This window comes from Globicephala melas, chromosome 7 (genome assembly GCF_963455315.2).
Source record: "Globicephala melas chromosome 7, mGloMel1.2, whole genome shotgun sequence".
Lineage (NCBI taxonomy): Eukaryota > Metazoa > Chordata > Mammalia > Artiodactyla > Delphinidae > Globicephala > Globicephala melas.
Genome location: NC_083320.1, coordinates 16,473,149 through 16,491,719, shown reverse-complemented (window position 1 = coordinate 16,491,719; position 18,571 = coordinate 16,473,149). Strand labels below are relative to the sequence as shown.

At 41.4% G+C, this 18,571-nt stretch overlaps 1 protein-coding gene across 2 annotated transcripts in view; it reads right to left on the bottom strand.

Moving 5' to 3' along the window:
• EPHA4 (EPH receptor A4) overlaps positions 1-18,571 on the bottom strand; it is a 143,724-nt gene that overhangs the window by 32,094 nt on the left and 93,059 nt on the right. For both annotated transcript variants that reach the window (XM_060301787.1, XM_060301786.1), the window contains exons 6-8: positions 5,287-5,411; positions 4,125-4,284; positions 2,842-2,953 (exon numbers count right to left, since the gene is read on the bottom strand). In XM_060301787.1, the coding sequence (XP_060157770.1) occupies positions 2,842-2,953; positions 4,125-4,284; positions 5,287-5,411 (397 nt within the window). The remainder of the gene's footprint in view (positions 1-2,841; positions 2,954-4,124; positions 4,285-5,286; positions 5,412-18,571) is intronic.

Genomic DNA, 18,571 nt, shown 5'->3' with positions numbered 1-18,571 from the left:
GCACACAACCTGCTTGCGGAGAAGAATCAGCTGAGTGTGCATCGGCCGCTGCAAAGCCTGTCAGCTACCTGGCTCCAGGCAGCCTTTCCGTGACAGCTTTATGTCCGACACTAAAGAAGAATCAATAGGAGGCCAAGGGGTTGACATTTCATTTTCTAAGAAGTGATCCATTGAGGACCAATCACCAAGCAGTGTTTATCAGCCTTGGGAAGTAACATTTTTTTTTTTTAATGGGGGAGAAGGGACAAGATCATGGCTGGGTAACTTGACAGGCACAGTTCTCTAAGGTGGGGACTCATAATTGGAAATCCGATCAATCCTGCCTTATATAATAAAGTGATCAATAAAAAAAAGCAGAAAGGAAATTAAGTCATCAAGCTTGCGATGCTATTTTCTATAGCTACAGCTTTTAATAAACTTGTCTTCCTGTATTACATTTTCATCTGCTTTTCTTTTTTCTTTTGTCAAAAAAAAATCTGAAAAAAAACTTAAAACGAGGTGACTTATTTCTAATTACTCCTGTCTGACTGCTGTATTTAGGATAACTTAAAATACAAAAAATAAACAAAAACAGTAACTCTAAAGGAAAGCCAGACTACAACTAGAGAATTCTTCCAACCAATATCCTGGTTGAGATTCGAGACGAGACCCACTTTCTGTGAACAAGCGTTCTCTCAAATGGTTCTGAACATTCTGGGGTACTGGATTTCAGTCAAAGATTTCTTGCAGTGGCAGTTATTAGTAATTTTTTCCTTAGTTTTAGACTTTTCAACAACTTTATTTTCTGATGACACAAGTTGTTTATAATACACTGTAAAAATTTCAAATGCAGAAATACGTAATAACGAAAGCAAAAGCCCATGTAATTTCTATACAATCCTCATCCCACTCCCTCCTCTTGGCTATCAGATGGATATAGATGAATGCCTATAGTTTCCATGTGTTTATGAGCCTGGCATGTGTACAGGCACAAAGTCAAATGACGATGAATAAGAAAGAGGTCCATCCTGATTGACTTCCAAAATCAAACGCCAGGAAAGGAAAGAACTCTGGGAATTCAGGTTCTGTTCAGGCCAAGTTGAAGTTTCCGAAGCCTGAGCTGTACTATTATATAGGGTACAGTGGGCATGTCTAGATGTATGTTTGTGTGTGTGTATTACAGCAACAGGGGTGAGTGTTTGTGGTGGGTTTAACTCCTTCAAGACGAAATTCACTGCTCTAATCAAACAGACTTTGCACCAAAAAGAACACACACGATGACAAATGGAGGTGCCCACACACAATAAGGAGTTGTGCTGTACTGTGCGAGAGGGATCATGATTGATCTCTATATACCAGGACATTCTGCAGAGTGAGAGCAGAGACATGATATTAATAAATACGGGTGACAACTGAAACCATCCAGGCAAACTAAGATATATGGTCATCACCTTAATTATAATGTACCACAAAGTGAGAGAAAATCATGGTGGTTTGCCCAGGTCAGTGGAAATAGCCAGAGGCTATGCTGTGACATCAATAAGCTCATCAACTGATGAGCCAGGAGAAGACAGTGCAACAGACAGTGGCCTGAGATCCAAGCACGGCTACTGGGGGTCCAGTAACAGATCTACCACTAAAGCAATATAGTGACTCCAGACAAGGACTATAGCTTTCTGAGTATCAGTTTCCTCTTCTATGACATGAAAAGATTTATATTTAAGAGGATCATTTTGACATGCCCGGGTTCTGCTTTTTTCTTAAAAGCCCCATCTTGTAAAACAGTTGATGGCATGGGGGGTGGGGGTGGGGGCGTGAAGGTTGGAGAAGGGGAGATTCTCACACGTGAGACAAAGGGGACCTAGATGTGGACACACGTTGACGATGAGCAGCTGCCCCCTCAAACCCCCTCCCCCCCATTCTTCTGGAAGCTCCAGGCAGTGTTAATAATTGATGGAGGCAATGATAATAAGAAAAACTGGATCAAAAGAATATGCTTTCAAGCTCAGGGGTTGGCAAAGTATGGCCCTCAGCCAAATCCAGCTCACCACCTGTTTTTGTAAATAAAGTTTTATTGTAACACACACACACACACACACACAAGAATATGCTGTCAAGCTCTTTCTATGCCTCTCTTTTCTAGACTGTTTTCCAAGTATCAAGTTAGAGTGTAAACTCTCATAGAATAAGTAATTGCTGTTTTAGATCCATTTCCAAGAACAATGCCATGCCCACGAAGTGCTCAAAGGATACTCTCTGGAAATGTCGATGGCTTTTCCTAAGGGAAGATGGAATGCCCACTTCCTTGCTTTGGTTACTGTTATGAACGAATATCATGTTGAAGTACTCTCTGTGTGACAGATGATCTACTTTGCCTATCAAAACTCTCCTGTCAATAACTCTTAGAGGCAGATATTTTATTATCCCTATTTTACAAAAAGGAAACAATGACTCGAAGAGGTGAAGTAACACAGTTGACAAATAGAGCTCAAATGTGAGGTCTGTTTTATATGGCTTTTTTTTTTTGGCCTTTGGCAGTCAGTTCAGGCTTAAGAGAGGTATAAATGTAACACCTTACAGCCTAGAATATCTAGAAAGTTCCCGATGGCCTGCTTTTCAGCTTAGTTTCCTGCAATCAGTTGGGTCTTTCCAGGACTCTCAGTGGTGAGGGCTGCCACCAGGGTCCAGGCGGAAGCTCTAGCAGCGGGGTGGGGAGATCAAAGCAAAGAGGAGGGAGTTTGTGCTGCAAATGCCATGTTTATGATGCTAATCAAAAGCCTCAGCTTTGTGTGGAGGAGACAAAAAGCTCCCTCATAAAAACTGGGAAGGGGGTCAGGGGCAGTGAGTGGCTTAAGTGCTTACCTCCTGCTGATGACAAAAGCGGCGATGAGAATAACCACGAGCACCGCGCTGCCGGAGACGGAGACCAGCAGGACGGTGGAGTTGGCCCCGTCTCCAATGATCCGGGAAGGCACTGGCAAAGACAGTTAAGGATCACCTTGGGCAAGGTCCTAAGCGCTAGAACTTCTGACTGTCACAAGTTTCAACTCTCTGAAGCCATTTGAAATGCTCACAGCCTATTTTGCTCTACGTTAAGTATTCACACAACAGCATCTTCTAAGACAGCCTTAATGAGACAAAGACATTCTTTTTTATAATTGTATGAAGAACTCCAACCAGAAGACTCTTATTAAATCCTATGGTAAACATTTCCACTCATTGCTTTTTCTTCTCTTCCTTTCTAGTCTCAGCCCAAACTCTTACTTAAGGATCTGATGAATTCCTTAGTGAGAAAGACACCTGGAAATTGCCAAAAGGACAAGCAGTTTTGAATGACCTCTTCACTGCATCCTCACACCCCATCTATAAAAAACCTGTCTATTATTGCCCAGCTCAAAAGCCACTTCCTCCTTGAAGCCTTCCAGGATAATCACAAAGGATGTCAAACCCCTTCAGATTTTATTCTAGAGTACTTTCTTTCTTTTTTCATTCATATTCTATTTAATAATTTGTGAATAAAATTACTTTCTAGAATTAATGTAGGAAATTCTGCCCCACCAGCTCCTTATCCAGTAGGCTCAATTTTGGTTTGTTAATTATGGAGGGGAGATGTCTTATGTAAATTGCTTATTCATAGGTATGCCCTCTATTAACATTTTGATTCAATCATCCAGTTGGTCCAACTCACAATGTTGAAAGATTGATGTAGTTGTCTAGAGGGGCTTTTAAAAAAACTGATCTGACTTGATTTGAACAGATTCCTAGAAATACATAGGAGAGAAAAAAAAAAAAATTGGTACCTTCTCTAATCTTCCCAGGGAGAAAACTCCTTAGCTTAACGTAAGATAGTTATGCAACTGTCCATTAGTCAGTTTGGCCATCCCAGTTTTCATGGTTTACGGAAGGCTCAACACAGGAGAAAGATAGACATTTTTCAATCATATGAAAAGACAGATCAGATACCGTTATGAAAAATGTTCTTCTCTAAATAGCAAGAGGTGTGCTAAGTTACGGACACTGGTTATCTAGTTTCAAGAAATAGCCTTTGCAACAAAATGTTTGCCTAACCAAAAATCTGTATAGCTTCTTCGTTCACCATAATGGGATTTGCCCTGGATTGTACAAAGAATCTCAGAACTCGTTACCTGTGTTGGTTGTGACCTCCAGGGGCTCGCTGAAATCTCCGTAGCCAGCTGCTGTCCTGGCTCGGACGTGGAAAACATAGGAAGTCAGAGGGTTCAGGCCTTTGATATCCGTGTTCCTGGCAGCCGTCCTAACGATCCGATAGCTTCGTTCATTCTGATCCTACATTACGAGAGAATAAAATTAGGGAAGGTGGCAAAATAAATCTCCCACTTACTCCGATACAGTATTAAGGCAGCCAAGCCAGTCCATTCAGAGGTTGAAAGTAAATGGAGATTGATAAACTCTAAACACTATATTCAGTTCAATGTTAGAAGTACTATTGTTACTTAGATGTTGAAAGAAATGTGGAGTTCAGGTATGATCGCTATTGACACTGACCATATCCAGATCTTTACCCGTAATCTTTTTTTTGAAAAGGACATTAGATGATGGTTGATGGCTTTTCTCACTCCACACCCAGCAATTTCACAGAAATAACTACTGCAAGAAGGTCCCTTTTCTTTTTCTATTTTCCATTCTAGAAAATGTCAAAAATGTTATAATCTGGTTTCAAAAAAAAAAAAAAAAAATCCTGTCCCCTTTCTGCTTTTAATAAGGAAGCCAATAAGTGATTACCTTTAAAAAGAAAGAGACAATTGTTCATTTTCTAGACAACCTTGAATGCAAATAACTCTCTTCAGAATGCTGTCCTTTAAGAGACAAGTTATTTGTAAAACATGACGTCTTTCTATAACTTTAAGAGGCTGAAGAATGTAATTTTCTTTCCTTGATTTTCTATTAAAAGTCATCAAAATCCACACCTTGATTCTGAATAGCAGTGATCTACTTAAACAGATCATTAGTTCAACTTTTATGATTCACTCTTCCTGATAGAAGGTTTATAGATAAGACATTCTTAGCTTAGCTATCTTGATTTGCAGGACTAGAAAGAAAAAATACAGTTATATTAGAACATAATGTGTTTTTTCTCTTTTTTAAGATTAGCAACTTAATACATAAAATTCATAATTGGATTTGATTGGGAAGAAAATGCATTTGGTTTTGAGATTTCCTAGAATTCCAGGACTTATAACTGACCAAAACTATAGAGAGAAGGAAGGAGGGAAGGAAGGAGGGGTTGGGGGGAAGAAAGGAGAAGAACCTTGCTTATTCAAGTAATACCTTCTCATAATACTTGACTTCATACTCCAAGATCACCCCATTGGGCCGGTCTGGTTCCAGCCAAGCCAGAGCAACACTGTATCTTGTAACTTCTTTAGCCTGGACCAAAGCAATGGATGAGGGTGCTAGTGGGGAAAAGAAAAGATATCTTACTTTAGGGGGAAAAATTGGTGGCATCAGTCAATAATACCATCTTATTTTAGAAAACTGTGAAGGATTGTCTTGTCTTCTGACAAATCCCTGTTTTCCTCTTCCCTAGTACAAAAGCATATACCATTTTACGGTTCTTTCCAATATTTTCTTGTATATGGTTTGTCTTAAAAAGACAATCTCTGAAGTGGTCTGGTAAGTCCACAGGCCTTACAGTATCACCTCTACAGCACCTGCAGCCACTCCTCAGAAAGGCCGTAGGTATAGAGAATGCTATCTGCTTGTTTATTTTTTTGCAAGCCATGAAAACCTTTGGAAAATCTCCTCTTAAGCTCAGAGAAACTGCATCTCATACCACCTCCAAAGAATTGAGTGTCGTGTTATTGGTCTTTAATTTTAGACAAGAGACTCTGCAACTCTTCCAAGGGTACTGCAGGGAATGCCAGAAGGCAAACAATGTACATACTTTCCAATATAAATAAAAGCATTGCTTAATTACAGTAAGAGTTTCCAGTTTGAACACAACCAGGCAAATAATGAAGAACACAAATAAAGCCATGATAGTCTCTCTGGACATATATGGCATTTTGCAACTCTTTTACAAGAGATGAAATATTGCTTTTGCCTGCTGAGTAGCAAACCTTCTTCTTTCCACTGAGAAAGACACAAAAGCCGTCCTCCACCAGCTGTATTATCAGGGTTGGGGAGCAGAAACTTTTATCAACCCAGGCCACCTAACCCTTGCTTCTCCACTGTGGTGGTCGCATCTCCAGCCAGCCGCTATCAAGCTCTGCGGTGACCAACAATGGCACAAATGTGCCGTCTCCAGGAAGAAGAGGGAGCGTCCACGAAATCTGTGATCTTATCTAACCAAGCTGCTATAGAACCAGAGATCAGAGGTTTTCCTTAATGGAATGTATATTTGTATTCATTCTCAAATTGTGAATATATATGAAAACAAACGTCCAAAAGCGGCCACTGAGGAACAACAGAGTAGTGCTGGGCTATCCTCCTGCACTTTCCCGGCACATACAACTGCCAAATCCTAACTCAGAGGAAGAAAAAGAGAAAAAGTAAAATAAATTATCTGAAAATGGAATGGGACTAGCTGCAAACCCTCTGATCACATCTGACAGGTATGCTGGTGGCAAGAGATGCAACTAGATACACCAAAGTTACATGTCACACAAGGGAATCTTCCTGCTAAAGCTAATCCAGCAGAGAGCACCTCTTGGAGGGAACCATCTGACAGCCTGGCATCTCTGTTAGGGGTGCCTTGAGATGGTAACACACACGCGCACGCGCACACACATGCACACACACACACACACTCTCTTCCCTATTTCTCCTTCTCCTCCCACCCCCGCCCCCAAAGCTATTCCAGATTGGATCTCAGGCATAAACACAAGTAAAATTTCGATACAGAAAATAAATACATCCTCCATCAAAGGCAACCCACATGTTAGTAATAGCAAACTGAGTGAACAGAGAGACGCGCAGCAGACACATGAAAGCCACGGAACACCTGTGGATAATGAGAACCGGAAATGCACTCATTAGCTGTGTCAAGGCTCCCCTGCAGCCCCCCACATTCTCTCTCTCTCTCTCTCTCTTTTTTTTTAATGTTGAGCCTTCTTTTTAATTAATTTATTTTTATTTTTGGCTGTGTTGGGTCTTCGTTTCTGTGCGAGGGCTTTCTCTAGTTGTGGCAAGCGGGGGCCGCTCTTCATCGCGGTGCGCGGGCCTCTCACTGTCGTGGCCTCTCTTGTTGCGGAGCACAGGCTCCAGACGCACAGGCTCAGCAGTTGTGGTTCACGGGCCTAGTTGCTCCGCGGCATGTGGGATCTTCCCAGACCAGGGCTCGAACCCGTGTCCCCTGCATCGGCAGGCAGATTCTCAACCACTGCGCCACCAGGGAAGCCTTCTCTCTCTTTCCTTACTGGTTGACACAGAGCCATTGTCCAGCACAATGCAAGGAGTGACTTTCTTAAATATAGAGGTAGCAAGGAGGCTAGGAAGGTTGCCTGGCTGTGAAAAGCCATTTCACTCCAGTTAATAAATATACGGCCTAACAGAGCACTTTAGCATCCACTCCATAAAAAGGGGCTCTCCCAACTCTCACGTTCAGGATTGGGAAATGAAATAGAAAAGTGAGGCTGTTAGAAAGAAAGCAGGAGGGAGGAAAATCATAAAGTTATAAAATGAACTTACGCTCAGAAATGTTCTGGATCAGATCCTGATCAGACAGATGTCTCGGGAAAGAATTGCCCGGCTGCCCTTGGAGTGAGCGCACTGATGAACTAAGACGGTTTCTCTCTGGTTGGGTTATCCCTAAATTATTGCATGTGGGAAATGAACCTGATTCCCACTTCGGGAGTTGGAGCGGCGGTGCTTCTGTGGTCATTCAAAGGGCATATGAGCTCCACCGAGGGCTCACAAAATCTCAGACAGGCAGTTAACAATATCATCGTGTTAACTAATCGGATATTCCTAATGCAGCCCTACTTGGAAAATGCATAGGCACGAACGTGAAAAAATAAACCGAGAGTGCATGCTTACTCAGCTGTTATAAAAACGGAGGAAAATGAGATGAAAGAGGAAAGGAGAATAAATCATTGTAATTTATACAAAGTATGATGCTGTGTGGCTGTAAAGTCTGAATTCTTTCCAAACAGCTCTTTTTCAGAAGAGCATTTTTATCAGGCCATAGTGACAAAAGCAACCCATGACCAAGTGAGATTGAGAATCGGACCTAAAACGGGGATGCGCGTTATAGTCAATAGGGCAGTTATTCCTCCCCCTGGAGAAGAGCTTCTTAACTTCTTTGGCAAGAAAAGCACCAGTGTGGGAAAAACTGGGCTTTGCCACACTGCCACTTTGGAGAGAAGATGCCCTCCATGTTACAAGCCGCATAAGGGTTCTTTCCTCGCCTTTCCTACCCTGCTTCCAATACAGCCTACAGCTCTACATCTAGAAGCCACCATCGTGCCTTGTGTGCCAGCCTGCGGCTCGTCTGGCTAGAGGAGGCATTTGGCAATGGCATTTCTCAATCATTTCCCTCCCCCAGTGGTTCCCAAGCATCAGTCTTCTCATGCCACCCAAGTAATTGCTACCACGTCCCTCTTGGATTATGATTTAAATAACAATTTTCTTAAGATGACATACTTTATTTCTCAAAAGAAAACTTCCCTCTAGAGTTATCACGTGCAATCAATGGCAGGTAACCATACAAATAAAAATAATATATACATTAAAGAATACGTAATAATAGTATAATGAATACAATGTAAAAAAATTGCATAAATGCTCTTGCCTCTCTATGCTTTGCCAAGAAAAAGAGATTAGCCAGTGTTAGAGAAGCATTAAGGATAATCCTGACACCAATTTGAGATTCTGACCTTAGAGAAATCAGAACTGAGAGAGAATGGAAAAGGAACTAACTTTCACACAGAGCAACTCAGTATTACATAATGTCCCATCTGGGTCTCCCCTAAAATCATCTCTGATGCCACCATTGGTATGTTCCCACACTTTGGTAAACACGGCCAAACCCTACTCGGTTTAGAAGTGTTTTGGATCCTGAGTCCCAGTACCTCAGGGCTCTGCCCTTTGCCAACAGAATTAGAAGAGGAGATAAAAGACTAATAAAAAAACAGACTGAACACTCGTCCCAGATACATGGTTTAATAGGAGCTTTGACAAATCAGTGCCTTAGTTCAAAAGAAGGCTTCTCATCATACCGGGAATTTTGGTCCACATAAAAAGACCAAGCAGAAGAAAGGTCCTGCTTGCCTCCCAGTTTACGTTCCCAAACCTTATGGAGACTGGCTCTTCCTCCGTACTGACGCATCCACTAACCACAAACTTAATGAGCACCAATGGAACACGGCAAAGAGGGAAACGGGCAAACGAAGCTAAATTAAATACAATCTTTGGTATCCAATTAAGTGCCATCTTATCCCTTTAGTCTCTTAACTGAAAAAAAAAAAAGAAGACAGAGAATTTTTTAATAGTCTGACAGAGAAGACACTCTTTAGTGTCAACCCAGAGAATCCATTTTCTAGAACTCAAGAAACAGTTCCTGCTAAGCTTCTTATCCTAGTTTTATCATGGCAATGGGGAGAAGTAAGAGACTTCCTCATTATGCCGTGTCTTCAGACACGTAATACACTTGCAGAAGAGTGAGAGAAGCTGGGAGGAAGCTGAGGGTTGATGTAGGTACGCTCATTATAGGAAAAGGACACATCTTAGACTGAAAGGCATTCCTCCCTACCCACAGACTTCCTTCATAAAAGAGATGTTTGCTTTAAGGAAATTTTGTGCCCCTGGACATAAGCAGCCTTCCTTTAATGGCTAGAATTTTGACATAACACACAACCAGAAGAGCTGGTCGTGCTAGCGGACAGCAGTGTGGTTAGAGAATCATGACGGATGGATGCAAAAATCACAAAGGCAAGAACTCCTAAAGGGTACTTTCTAAAGAAAGATTTGTGATTTAATTCAAATCAGCCCTTAATTTTCAAATTTTTAGAGCAGAATTTTCACTGTCCTGAGATGCAGATGTCTGAGACCACCTTTTCCTATTACTCTCAAGGGGATTTCAGTAGTTTTGAATCTAAAACGTGGCCTCCATTTCCTCTTCTTTTCACTTACAAATCATGCTGACACATCAATCATCATTCAATCATTCTACAAATGTCCTTTAAGCCTTTGCTTGAGGATAACTTAAAGTAGAGCTAAACAGGCATTTATGTTTTAAAACTTAAACAGTACTTGACTAAACAGACAGTAACTGGGATAAGAAGCCAGAATGTGGAGGAGTGCATTGTGGATTACACAAAGAACCATGGAGGATTTGGACTAAGGTTGGGGAAGTGTGGTCCAGACTGATTTGTTGGGGCAAACAAGAAGCAGAAAGGGGAGAGGATGGCTGATCAGAGCTGCACTGCTGCACATGTGACTGGAAAGTTCAGGAAATCACTAGCCCCTTGGTTCTGTGGGGGCAGAGGGCTCATCTAGGACACATGAAATGAAGTAAAGATGAAAAAGCATCCTTAGCCATGCGGAGTAGTCTTCATTTTACTAATTTGATGGGAAAAACTCAATGAATTTAAAAAGGATTTTGGATAAAAATCCAGGTTTGAAATTTACTGGTTGCCATCTTGGACAAGTTTCCTTGCCTCCATTCTCCCATCTGTAAAACACCCTCCTTTCAGATACAAGCATGTAGGCTATTAGAATGTACAACCTATAAGCACAAGACTTATCTCTATATGCCCGCTATTCAAGATCTTGTCTGGCATATAGTGGGTGCTCAATAAATTTGTCGAATGAATAAAGGTGAACTAAACGTTTAAACAGATCTAAAAAAACTCTTTGTAGCCGGCAAGATGTTTTCTAAATATAAAGTATCAGAAGTAAGTCATCCCTAAAACAACTTTATATCTGCACCTGTTTCAGATGGCCTTTTGTGGGTTTGGTGTTGCTATTTAGGTTAACTGAGATATTGACAGTCAGGAGTGAAGCAAATGACAATTCTAATTTTAAATGGAGTCTCTGTTTCCTAAGGCTTTTTTGGCGCTTCTGAACTTCTGTCGAACACACAGGCTGTAAAATGTCATTCAAAAGTAAGCTAAGGGCTTCCCTGGTGGCGCAGTGGTTGAGAGTCTGCCTGCCGATGCAGGGGACACGGGTTCGTGCCCTGGTCCAGGAAGATCCCACATGCCCCGGAGCGGCTGGGCCCGTGAGCCATGGCCGCTGAGCCTGCGCGTCCGGAGCCTGTGCTCCGCAACGGGAGAGGCCACAACAGTGAGAGGCCCGCGTACCGCAAAAAAAAAAAAAAAAAAAAAAGTAAGTTAACATTAAAACTAGTTTTCACTGCACCTGTTACATATAGCATTTTGAGAAACTTCTCTTTCCCTGGATGAGGGCGTTGACAATATGTTCGGTATTTCTCCTCTGTATCTGGAGGGCATATGCAAATAGTTTTCCGGATGCCCTAACACAAAGGTGAGTGGTGTTGAGATTCCCTTCCAGTTAGAATCCTAAATCCAGAAAGAGCCCCAAGCAGCCCCCCAGTTTGACAATAGCAGAGTTATCTCTAAAGACTCACTAGCATAAGCACCGTCACCACCAGGGGCAGCCCTTAATACCACATATATCCTTGAAATCCCACGGAAAGAACATCATTGTTGAAGTGTCAGGGTAACCAAGTACAGTGCCCTCTGCAGTCAGGGTAGGGACAGCAAGATTAAGTGTGTGAAACAGACTGTCTTTCCACGCACCCACTGGAAACAAGTAAAATGGTAGGAAAATATCACTTTTTAAAGATGGAGCAAAAACTCAAGAGGATAAAAGGAAACTTTTACCGAAGCTTGAGGCTGAATGATCTGAGCTTTCCACTAGGAAGCAAAGAGAAATTCTCTCCCCATCAAATAATTCTGTATTCAAAATAATACATACCCTCAAGAAACTGAGAATGCTTTCTCCGTAGAATCCGCATTGGCCACGTACCTGTGATTACTTTTGGTTTGAGAGCAGACCACGGCGCATCCCGAAGGCCCAGGTGGGTTTTATCTCTATGTGTGTTTTGGATAAACAAATAGCCTAGATTCGGGGCTCCATCATGACTTTCCAACAGTCGTGAGTCTCACAATGAACAATTACAGGAGATGCTTTGATGTCAAACAGAGGTGGCTCCTTTTCGGAAAATGGTAAATTTCACCTTCTTTGGTTCAAAGCTCAGCAGTTCTAACCGCTCCCCACCGATGTGAATGCTGCAATTTTCTTTTATTCACTTCCTCAATGACTTGCCATCAAACACCTACACGTCATTTTACTGCAGCAGTTTGGTCCTTGTGACACCCCAATAGGATGAAGAGAAAAAGAGACATGGAGAAAAGAAAGGGAGGAAGGAGTCACTATAGTCCTTCACTTGTGGGCTGTAAAACTGTCTTCTTGGGTCCTGCATCACAAGCGTTGAATTATAAAGAGTTTGGGGGACCTACCCACTGCATTTCATTACTGGCTCAAATTAGCGGGGAGAAAGGAATAAGGCAGGAAATAAACAGATGCAACAAAAGGTCTCCAGCCTGTGGACAGGGAAGTGTGAAAATGGCCCTTTATGGACCTTAAGAAACCTAAAGCCAAGGACGCCTGTGGTTCTCAAGCCCATCGTTTGGAGGGAAGACGTCTTTAACCTCAGCAGAGTTTTGTTTCCCTCCCCAAGATCTGAATTTAAAGAGGCGATGTTTACTTAAGGGGTCTTTCCCTGATAGGAAAAATAAACCTACAGTTTATACATAGCTCTGCTTAATGCAAATAGCATACTGAGATTGAATTATTTGGAGCTTAAGGTGGTTTTTGTTCCCCCTTTCTTTCTCATTTCAACGCCACAGCTCTGATTTGCTCTTTATCAAAGGTTGGTGCATTTTAAAATGCTGTCAAGCATCAAAATTAAATGCTTCAGAGCACTAATGATATCCTTGTGATTAAGGGTTTTGCCATCGCAGAGATGCTAAGAACTCGGGTGCTAATATGAATGGCTGTCTTCCACATCCCACCAAAGGGAGGACAGGATTCTTCCTCTGAGCTTTGTATTACGTAAGGCACCAAACACCACTGAGCAACTTTTATTTTTTACGATGATATTGCAGTAGTTCATAGCACTCAACAGTGCACAGAGTGCTTTCCTAGACGCACGATCTTGTTTGCGCTACATTCGATCAATCAGCTGGATTAGCCCTCTGCTAATCCTTAGATAAAAATCATTAAAAGACTCAATCCCTATCCACCCTCCCTGAATACATCACTGATGTAAGAACTCAGCTCTGCACCCCACAGCTTTTAGCTACTGTACCATTAATAAGTACCTAAGCACATTTTCTCATAGTCAAGAAGTGAAATTGTTTCTAAAACAAACAGACAAAAGGTATGGAAAAACCTGATTATTCTAAAATTGATATGGAATTTTTTTCCTATTCAACAAGAGACGTGGAGCCAGATTCTCAACTAAAGTCTTCAGGAGACTGAATTAAATCAAGTTCATTTATATTGAAATATGGAAATATTAATATTAAGCTTATACTTAAAATGTATGAGGGATGCACTTTTTTTCCCATAAAATGATTTCCAAGGTCAGTACATACAGCATCTATTTTAAACAAATACTATAACATAAAGCAGGGTACAGTAACATTTACCAAAAGATACAACAGACCTGTGCTTCCAGTGAGGGACAGAATCTGTTCTGGGGACATTAATGGTGCTTTAACTAAGTGATCCAACAGCAAGACTTTACAAAGCGTTTAACTCAGACTCTTATTTCTGCAGAGAAATGGATGGCAGATTATCTCAGGCAAATTCTTTACAGAGAGCTATCACCCACATTTTAAATAAAGGAATGCGATGCAATTCTTAGCCTTTACATTAAGTGTTTGCATACAGAAGTTGAAGGTCTTGGGATAGGCCTCTGTGGCTAACTGCCCAAAAATGGGAGTTCCCCTCCCATAAGTGTTTCTGGGGTGGAGCTGCTTAGACAAGGTCCACATTTCCTAGATCTCTTCACATGTAGGATGGTTCACATCCCTGAGTTCTGGGTGTGGGTTGAAGTAGTGACTCCCCTTCTAGATCTATCACATAAATAGCTCCCTTGGGCTCTCCATCCTCTCTAACCCACAGTCTGCCAGCTCCATGCTGGTGCTCAGGGTCCATCTTGGAAGCTCCCCATAGACCCTCCCCCTCTTCGCCACCAACTGGATGTGACTTGAGCAGGAAACAATTTTCTATCGTGTTAACCTGCTAACTGACATTTGGGGTGACAGCGGCCCATTCAGGTAAAGTGGAGCCATTCAGGGAAAAAAGGAGCATCTTCATCTACAGATGGTCCGAGACTTACGATGACTGTTGTTCGACTTGCTATTTTTCGACTTTATGATAGCGTGAAAACAATGCGAATTCAGTCGAAACTGTACTTCGAATTTCGAATTTTGATCTTTTCCCGGGCTAGCAGACGTCCTCAGAAAATCGTTCTGATTTTCACTTTCAGTATTCAATAAATTCAACACTTTATTATAAAATAGGCTTTGTGTTAGATGATCTCTGCCCGACCTAAGTGTTCTGAGCACATCTGAGGTGGGCGAGGCTAAGCTATGATGTTTGATAGGTTAGGTGTATTCAATGTATTTTCAACTTACAGTGAGTTTATTGGGGAGTAACCCCGTTATAAGTCGAGGAAGAGCTGCAATAACATCTTCATACAATAACTAACTAAAATAAAGTGTAGGAGTACCGTGGCCTGCAGAAGATTGAGCTGCACTTGAAAGCTGCCTGAATGGTCTCCCTCTTGGAAACTCCAGCTCCTGGGCACCCACAGCGAGCGGAGAGCCACTTGTTTGTGAGACACTGGCCGAGTGCTGCCCTGGGGGTCAACAATGCCAGGAACAGACTGTGCAGCTTTGCAGGGACACGAGACACAAGCACAGCCCCAGATCTTCTATCAGTGACTGAATTCTGCAGAATCACGAAATGTTGGGCAGAAGGATTCAGCTGAGCTTGCTTTAATGGGAAATGGGAAAAGACAGCAGTGTTCTCAAAATGGCTTGGTTTAGTTTTCTTTTTAGAAAAGAGTTTAGTCTTCATTGAATAGCTGACAGCTCATGCAGGTAAAGACTTGGGCCACGTGAATCAGAGCTAAACAGGGAAGAATGGGCAAATGAGCAAAAATATGCTTTTGGCCTCCTCTGCAAGGCACTTCCACACACTTAACATCATTTAACCCTCGCAACTCTCAAGTCCACAGTTATCATTAGCACCTTTGATTTTCTATTTGGAAACTCCTGCAGCACAAGGAAATGAAATGATTTGACCAAAGCTATAAAATGAGATTTTTAAACCCAAGTCTGCCTGACTCAAAAGTATGTATGTGACCCTCTCTCCATATCACATGTCTGTAAACACACACACTCAACTAGCGTTATGGAGTAACTAGTAAGAGCCAAGCATTGTTTTCAACCTCTTGCGTGGATTAATTCATATAATCCTCACAAATATCCTCTGAGGCAACGTACTATTATTATTTCCATTTTACAGATTAGAAAAACAAGGTAAAGAAAGTTTGAACAATTCGCCCCAAGTTATAGCTTGTAAGTGATGAATTCAAAGGTCAGGTCCTAGAGCCCACATTTTCAACCACTGATCTGTAAAAGCCTCTAGTCTCTCCCCTTCTTTCACTGATAAGAAATTAGAGATTTGAAGGCTAAATGGCCTCTTCTTCCACAGCATCAGCTGCATCAGTAACAGAGCAAATGTTAGGTCTGCTGTATGTTAGGTTCAGGGCCATCTATGTACATCGTTGGTTGCCAGAAATCCAGAGATAAATTAGACATGATCCCCGTTAACAGACAAAGTGCAAAGCTTTGGTGATGAATCATCTCAGAACTACCTACAGAGCTAATAAGAGAATCACCTGAAACTGAAAATTTAATTACAAAATAAAATAATAGTATTTGGAGTTCAGGAAGAAGTGGGGGGCAAAAGGCAGGCAGGCTTCTGGAAGGTTGGCAATGTTCTTCTATTCTTCGACCTGGTTGCTGGTCACAGAGATGTTTGTTTTGCAATAATTCATGGACGATACATTTGTCTTGTCTATTTTTCTGTATGTGTATATATTTTTCAATAAAAAGGTTAAAGAACAAATAAAAGTGTTAGCTAAGAGTATAAAAGATGGAATACTAAAATTAATAATAGAAAGACCCATTCGCAATTTTTAGTTAACCCTCTGGGGTAAAAATTCTGAAAGTGCCATGAAAGATGCCCATTTTTGCAAATTATGGCTTTTTTATAACTATTTAATCGCTATATTTAATACCTGAGCCATACAGCAATTGCTGCTTTCCACAGTAAAGAAAATGCATTCTTTAAATGCCTGTTTTTCTTTTCAAAATAACTCTCTTGAATTAGCATTCCTACATGGATAGCCACTCCATTAGTGTAGAATTACAAGAGAGTGATGTCTCAAAGTGAAACCAAGGCCACACCCCCCAGAATTAACTGGGAATGACTTAGGGGGAACCCGAGTGTCTCTGATGCAATACAATTGTGTCTTCTGTTTCGTCTGAGAGCTGCTTGTTTTACTTTCTATTTGCTTACTAAGAAATCTGTTGGCAGGTTCTGACAAGGGTAGTCCAACACTTGCCAACAGAAACATGGCAGGATGCAGTGTGTATTTCCTGTTAAGTAAGAATGCCAGTTTGAGGCAAACAGGAAAACAAGTCTTTCCACTGGAAGGCGATTTGTAAGAATTTGTCTGAGCAAGACAGCCTTTTTAAGATAAGAGAACAGGGTAAATCTAGCAACAACAGAAAAAAATTAAATAAATATGTTTCCTCTGAACGCCTCTAGGAAGATGAATCTTCTCATTGCGCCTCAGTGTGTTGGAAAGTATCTTGTATAAACTCTCAGCTGAAATTGTTTTATGTGTCTTGCTTAGAATGAAGAGCCCTAGGCAATATAGTCCCCTCCATGACCGACAATGCCCTCTGAAATTAATCTGCAATATGAAGGATGGTGTCAAGGAAAAGTTTTCTCCTATTGAGCAGAAGTACAGCACAGAGAGCGGAAAAGGATTAGCTGCTGTGAACGAAGGCTTCTGTTCCCTTAGCTGTCAGCTCCACTGGAGAGCTTCAGGCATTCCAAATCTGGAAAATAAAAGCTGTGCTGTGGGCTTCAGGTTCTTTTGTTACTCAGACAGCTGCTAATCGTCCTGCTGTGTTAGGAACCAATGAGACAATGCTGTAACATTTAGCTTTCTGACATCCAAGGCATCTAGATCAGTCCCCAATTAAAGATGTATTAATCACAAAGACTCTAAAAGCCAGGATGATAGATGCACCCAGTAAATCTTTGCTCTTGCCTTTTACTTTCACACTCAGGTTTCTACATTTACAGGCAGAAATGCTTAAAAGCCTACTCCAGAAACTGACCAATAAAAAGCCTTGTTCATTACTCTCTATCAGATGCTTGACGATTTCCTGTGCCTGAAAAGCCTTTCAGAAAGAGGTAAGGCATTGATCATTCTGCTAAAAGAGGCTGTCTGCTTAAATAAATAGATCCACTGAGGCTGCTGTCATCTTGACTTTTAAGTGTGATAACTAATTCAGGAGTATGGCTTTGCCGCTTGCTACAGGGATATCCAAACTGTCTGCGTAGTTTACAAAAAAAGCCCTTAGATAAACCTAGGAAAATTCAAGGAACAAAATATTAATAACGCTAATACAAATAACACTAATAATCTCCTCCAAGTCAGGCCAAGTCACCCTCAGGTCATGGCCCCAGTGACAGTGAATAAATTATGATTCAGATACCTGGAACCACAGAAAAGGGTATGTGTTAGATGAAGCCCCTTGAATTCTATGCTTTGAAATTTATGCTAATGAAAGCCTCAAAGTTACTTCTTCACATTGGTTTCCATTTCACAAGGGCATTTAAGATAGCCTTATTAAATTCTCCATCAAAGGGTAGCATCCACATCATCTGCTGTGAAGAAGTGACCTGGTAATCAACCCCAAAACAAACAAAGAAAAAAATCACAAAATAAAAGCAGATAGCCTGACTGATACCATCATACAGGCCAAGAATCCAATTTCTTTTTTTCATCCTTATATAAAATTTTCATAGGAGGCACCTACTTACTCTAATACAAAATAAAGAGAAAAAGCCTCAACACATGAGGCTCATGTAACCTCAGAAAGACAGCATTCGCCATTCTGAGTTATGGCAAATCTATTGCAATTAGATTCTTATTTTTTATTTCTGAGGTTAATGGAACCCGTAAGAGACAAGTACAATATTTGCAAGGTGCCAGGTTGGTGCCAGCTCAAGGTACTGAATTTCTTGGCTTTCAGTGGAGCCTGAATATGTCATGAATAACTCCTTCCCCATCACTGTCTCAGCGACAGTCCACTGTCTTCCAAGTTGAAAGATAGGAAGTCAATTAGTGTCACTTATGATGTGAACACCTGTCGACTAAGACCTGGACTGAGACCAATTCCATTACCATAGCCATTCAGTGGCTGCCAGATGGTCAGGCCTTGGACCACTTATGATGCAGTTCAGATACAAGAAGATGACTTAAAGA